Raw genomic sequence first — 6,000 nt, forward strand, 5'->3', positions numbered from 1 at the left:
GTGACTGCGGTTATTAAATCAGTTGTTTTCTTAATTTCGCGAAGTGCATCAGCAAATCTGCCGATTTTAGATCTTAGTTTTTGAATATGTGGTTTCCAATTGACATGTGTGTCTAAAACTCAGCCCAGCAAAGCAAATCCTTGAACGTAATCTAAATGTATATTGTTGAAATTAAAGTTAATATTTAAGTTATTCGTTTGGTACGGATACAAAGCTATTAATTTGGTTTTTGCAAAGTTAATCTCAAAGTTATGGTCGGTCATCCAGTTGACTGTGGTTTGGAGATTTTGTGAAGTTGTTCGTTTACATCTGTATTATGACGACATGTCGTAAGCAAGGAGACATCGTCAGCAAATAGGACACAATGTTCCTCTATAGTTTTAGGTAAGTCGTTGATGTAGATTCGGAATAATAAGCATCCAATCACACTACCCTGTGGGATACATACATTAAAGACTTTACTGTTAGATCGAATATTTTCAATTATACCAGAGTTGTGATCAAAATTATCAATTTCTGCGAATTGTTCCCTATCTTTTAAATATGACTCGAACCACTTTTGCGCTACGCCTCCTATTCCTATTCCGTGTAATTTATTTAATAGGACTTGGACTTTATTGGACTTTATTATAGGCCTTGGTCATGTCTAACAGTATGCCTGCGACCTTCCTGCGACGTCCTGTTTTTTATTTAGAATGTTAAGAACTTCCTGAACGTATTTATATACCGCTAATGTAGTCGAGCGTTTTTTACGGAAACCCTTTTGACAGTCATCTAATATTTTATATTTTTCACAAAAATTGTACATACGGTCACACATTAGTTTTTCGAAAATTTTTGAAGCTGTGGGTAAAAGGGCTATAGGACTATAGTTATTTATGTTATTTCTCTCATTTTTCTTGTGTATTGGTTTTATTATAGCCGTTTTTAAAATATCAGGGAAGGTGCCTTCATGAAATGACTGATTTGTAAGCATGGTAAAAGATATAGTAAGCTCATCGGCGCACATCTGAGTAGGGTAGGTGAAGTGTGTGACATTTATGTACGCTCCGTGCGCATATTTGAAACCGCATGTTGCAGCGCAGCAAATTCCCGCGAGGCTTCTTCGTTGTTGCACTGGTCGAAGAGACTAACGAAGCGTGCACCGGCGAGACTGGGTCTGAGCCTGAGCCTCAGTGGCTGTGGGAGACGACGTTCACCGAGGCCGAGGACGCCTCCACGCGTCTCGGCCTGCGGTCGCACCGGAAAAATTTCAATGTTACTGTTACGGTAAATTACAACTATATGGTAATTACATCGCTATACGATTGATATTTACTGTAACGTAATAGCATGTCCCGTTGCTTAGGCGGCGCTGACGCGCGCGCAGTACACAGTGGCATGTGTGGTGACCCTCGCGGTGTTCCTGGTGTTCTACGTGGCCTTCTTAGCGCTTGTGTTGGCGCAGCGATTCTCGTTCTGTAAGCCGCTCGTCGCACCTAAGGCCGTCCTCGCCGATACTACGAGTGTGTACCTATCTTCCTTATATCAAATAAATAGTACGGGTGTGCCTACACATAACGCGCGCACACATACACAAACACGCACGCTCGCACGCACGCGCGCACAACCGCACGCACGCACGCACGCACGCACGCACGCACACAACACACACATAGCCCCGCACTAGAGAAACCCTGTGTCGCGGGTGCCATGGACACACACATAGACAACCACAAATTACACCCAAACGCACGAGAGAAATAAATGTGGGCCATACAAATATTTCTCCCGACCCGGGAATCGAACCTGGGACCTCTGCGTGGCAGTCCAGCATGGTAACCGTTCGGCCACAGAGGCGGTTTACATAATTTTTGCAATGAGATGTGTGTCATTTGCTCGTCAGGCGTGAATGGCGTGGAGACGGGGACTGACGCTGAGGCCGCCACCGGTACCGACAGTCTCGAGCGCCGCCGCCGTCGCCGCGATTCCAGTCAGTGTTTTACACTTCTTGGTGTTTTAGTTCCTCTGAACTCGGCATAAATCTCTACACAAGATTGATCGCAGGTATTGAGAAAATTGACGTTTAACGATGTGAATTGTGTTCAGACACCACGATCGACAGCTGCGATGACAGTAATTCTGACGAAGAACCTCCAGCGGTGTCGACCGACGCGAGTGCTGCGGGCCGCTCCGCCGATAGCGACGGCGACCGCGAACAGGTTCGCACCCAAACACCTACACAGATGTAGCCCTATATGTATTTTGCAACACCACCGAATCTATGTAAAACAATTTAACCTACAGCAGATGGCAGAGGCGTCGCCGACGCCGTTCGGATTGCCAGCGAAGCTTAACGTGGCGGCGCTGGCGCGGCGGCGCACGCGCACTCTCATCGCGCGTTCCGACCGCTACCTGTCCACGCTGTGCACCGTCGCTGTTTTCTATGCGCTACCCGTGGTGCAACTCGTCATCACTTTCCAGATTGTCAGTACGACCCCGGCCACGGCCTCGTTTCTCCTCCGAATCGAACTAAACGCCAATTCGTGTCTCGTAGATCCTGAACGTGTCGGGGTCACTGGATCTGTGCTACTACAACTTCTTGTGCGCCAACCCTGCGGGCGGGCTCTCCGACTTCAACCACGTGTTCTCCAACCTCGGCTATCTGCTGCTGGGCATGCTGTTCGTGATCCAAGTACGCCGGCGTCGTTCTCGACGCAGACGCCGGCCGCGACACGAGGTGCGTAACGTGAAGAGTAACGCGCGTCGTGTTAACGCTCGACAGTCACTCCCACCCGCACCGTTTCCGCAGGAATACGGTATTCCCGAGCACTACGGGATGCTGGAATCGCTGGGCGTAGGCATCATGGTAGTCGGAGTGCTCTCCGCCAGTTATCACGTGTGCCCCAACCGGCTCAACATACAATTTGGTAAGGCATCGTGACCGAACGTCGCCTTCCACCGCGCCTACTCGGCTTGATGCGGCATCTTCTATATTGCAGACATGGCGTTCATGTATGTCCTGATGGTGTTGGGCATGGTGACGATCTACCAGTCGCGTCACCCTGACATCAACGTGCGCGCGCACGCCACCTTCGGCGTGCTGGCCGTGCTCATCGCGTTGGGTGAGTGGCCTCCGCCCCTGTTTCACGAACGACTCAGGAAACCAGAGGCAACCTATATTAATCGCGTATTTGGCCGCAGTGACCTGGGGTTTGCTCGGCGGCGGCGCCATCTTCTGGGCCTTGTTCACGGTGTTGCACATATTCACGATCCTAGTACTGTCGCTGCACATCTACTACGTGGGGCAGTTCACATTCAACAAGCGCGGCCTGACGGAGGCGACGCGTAGTTTGCGCGAACTGCCGTCCGGTGGGAGGCCACTGTACGTTGCGCGGCTGGCGCTGTTGCTAATCGCCAACGTCGTTAATTGGTATTTCGCCGTGAACGGCATGGTAACGATGCCGACCAACTTCACGGGACACGTGCTGTACGTGCTGCTATGCAACACTTTCATGTACATGGTGTTCTACCTCATCATGAAGCTGCTGAACGGCGAGCGCCCACGCTGGTACGTGTGGCTGTTTCTTGGCAGTGCGGTGGCGACGTGGATTCCCGCCCTATACTTCTTCAGGTATGGCAGCACCAGCTGGAAGGCGACGGCCGCCTCCTCGCGCAACCGCAACCACGAGTGCAAAGTGCTGAGCTTCTACGACGCACATGACCTTTGGCACTTTCTGTCCGCCATGGCGCTCTATTTTTCCTTCAACGCCCTGCTCACATTTGATGACGGGCTGTCCGCCATCAAACGGACGGACATAGCAGTCTTTTAATTTTTTTAAATTTTTGTTTATGACACAACAACAGCAGACACAAACAATATAGAAAAAAACACTTAAAAATATTACAGTGCCTACCGTATTATTTTTTAAGTTTTTAATACAGATACCTATACCTATATCTGGCAATCATTGAGGGAGGCCTATGTTCAGCAGTGAACGTCTTCTGGCTGATATGATAATGATGATGCCTATATCTGTGTCGAATTATAACTGTGTTCAACGTTCAAAGGTAGATGTACCTAAATGGACGCAAAATTTCTTTTTTAAATGTATTTATTGGGTACATTTTACAATCGTTTTTTTACAATTAATTATCAGAATAGAAAAAAACAAAATGAATACGTTGTTCTCTTTTCTACAACTTAAAAGCAGACACCGCAGTTAAAGATATCACAATTACTACAATTTGGTTTGTAATACCCACACGTCCTGTACAGAGGATTATTTTGTAACACATTTATTTTTGTAAGGGGTAAGCCACTGTCGCCCTACCGCCAGACAGTCCATTATCAATTTTATGCAGTTTCACCAACCATATGAAAGTAGCTCAAACGATCATGGAATTCGCGTATTCTTTTCCGTATACCATATTTCGTACATACCATATTAGCTCGCAGAAATCTGCGCTGAACACGTAATATTGAATATATATATGTATAATACTTCTATCCTCTATGTGGATTTAATATACCAAGGATAGGAGAGCTAACCGCCCGGCGATACTTCTGTCGAGGGCTCCATACAAGATTATTCACTATTTTATATTTTTAAATACTTTCGCGTGTCGGAGTAGAAAGAATAGCATTTTACTTGCCTTACTGAAGGGCGAAATGTTAGAAAAGAGTCAAAATACACTCCTAACTCGCGAACAGTTTGGACTCGGGTACGAGTGTACCGATTGTTGTAGTTGAAAAGCAAAGGGGTTCCTATTTTTCGTAAACAATGTCACCTAACACTTACCAACATTGAGTGATATTGTATGTTTCTCATATTTGAAAAAAAATATTGTGGTCGCAGTTTTCTTTTTTTTTTTTTTTTTTTTTTTTTTTTATTTTTTTTTATTTATTTATTCAACACGTACAGCTATCATCACAGGTTTAACCTAATACAATAGTGTAGTTGTATTTAAAAGTCTACTTATTATTATTCTAAACCTAAAGTTATAACACAAAAAGCGGCCCGTGTGAATTCACTCAAAGTACAATTGAAACAGTCAATCTGTTGTGACACCATATTGAGTGTACGCAGCGCCCGCGTCAGCGGCGCGTGCTGCAGTAGGTTGGTGCGCGCGGGCGGCTCCCGCAACAGCGGCGGCCGCCTCCGCCGTCCCACGTACCCATCTGGTACACACAACCCCACCATGTTTAAAACGCTTGGGTTGTGGATTTTACCACGCATAATCTTAAATACATATGTGGCTACATCCGCTTCTCTTCTCACTTCCAGTTTATTGTATCCTACCATGCCCAGTACGAATAGTGTCGGATACAGCAACGGATACCCTGGATACACACCATACTGCTTTAGGTACAGGAATCTCAGAAACTTGTTCTGGATGCGTTCTAGCATCAGTTTGTACTTAGTTTCATGTGGTGACCAAACGACAGCATTGCCTTCCATGTGACTTCTTACCAGCGCTTCATACAACGCTCTCAGAGCTCTGATGTTCGAGAACTGATTTCCTAGCCGTAAGACCAACCCCAAATTGCGGTACGCTTTTTTACAAACGTCCGTGGTATGCTTACGGAAATTTAAATCAGCTGTAAAGCTTACGCCTAAATCCTTAACCTCTGAGACACGTTGCAGTTGGATTCCATCCATGCAATATTGATAGTGACTTGGGTCACGTGCACGAGTAAATGATAACACTGAACATTTGGCCACATTGAAGTACATCTTATTGCTACGACTCCACTCTACTACCCTATTAATATCTTGCTGCAGTATGTTATGATCAGATTCTTGCTTTATTTTATGAACCAATTTCAAGTCGTCTGCGAATAGTAGTGGTATTGATTTATTTACTACCCTCGGCAGGTCGTTAGTTGTTAAAATGAAGAGAAAAGGCCCCAAATTACTGCCCTGACCAACTCCTGATCTCGTGAAATAAGGCTCAGAGAGCTGCCCACCGCAGTCAACGTACTGACAACGGTCACGTAAATAGGAGGCGAAAAATGAC

The 6,000-nt window shown here is 46.2% G+C and overlaps 1 protein-coding gene across 1 annotated transcript in view; it reads left to right on the top strand.

Annotated features, from left to right (window-relative positions):
* Positions 1 to 3,932, top strand: part of LOC113225879 (SID1 transmembrane family member 1-like) — a 30,806-nt gene extending 26,874 nt beyond the window's left edge. The window contains exons 7-15 of the mRNA XM_026458334.1: positions 1,081 to 1,269; positions 1,349 to 1,505; positions 1,886 to 1,972; positions 2,089 to 2,201; positions 2,287 to 2,466; positions 2,537 to 2,719; positions 2,792 to 2,909; positions 2,982 to 3,104; positions 3,184 to 3,932. Coding sequence (XP_026314119.1) covers positions 1,081 to 1,269; positions 1,349 to 1,505; positions 1,886 to 1,972; positions 2,089 to 2,201; positions 2,287 to 2,466; positions 2,537 to 2,719; positions 2,792 to 2,909; positions 2,982 to 3,104; positions 3,184 to 3,812 — 1,779 coding nt within the window. The 3' untranslated portion in view covers positions 3,813 to 3,932. The remainder of the gene's footprint in view (positions 1 to 1,080; positions 1,270 to 1,348; positions 1,506 to 1,885; positions 1,973 to 2,088; positions 2,202 to 2,286; positions 2,467 to 2,536; positions 2,720 to 2,791; positions 2,910 to 2,981; positions 3,105 to 3,183) is intronic.
* The last annotated feature ends 2,068 nt before the right edge of the window (positions 3,933 to 6,000 follow it).

The sequence above is a fragment of the Hyposmocoma kahamanoa genome, unplaced genomic scaffold, assembly GCF_003589595.1.
Source record: "Hyposmocoma kahamanoa isolate Upper Pololo Valley unplaced genomic scaffold, ASM358959v1 179, whole genome shotgun sequence".
NCBI lineage: Eukaryota > Metazoa > Arthropoda > Insecta > Lepidoptera > Cosmopterigidae > Hyposmocoma > Hyposmocoma kahamanoa.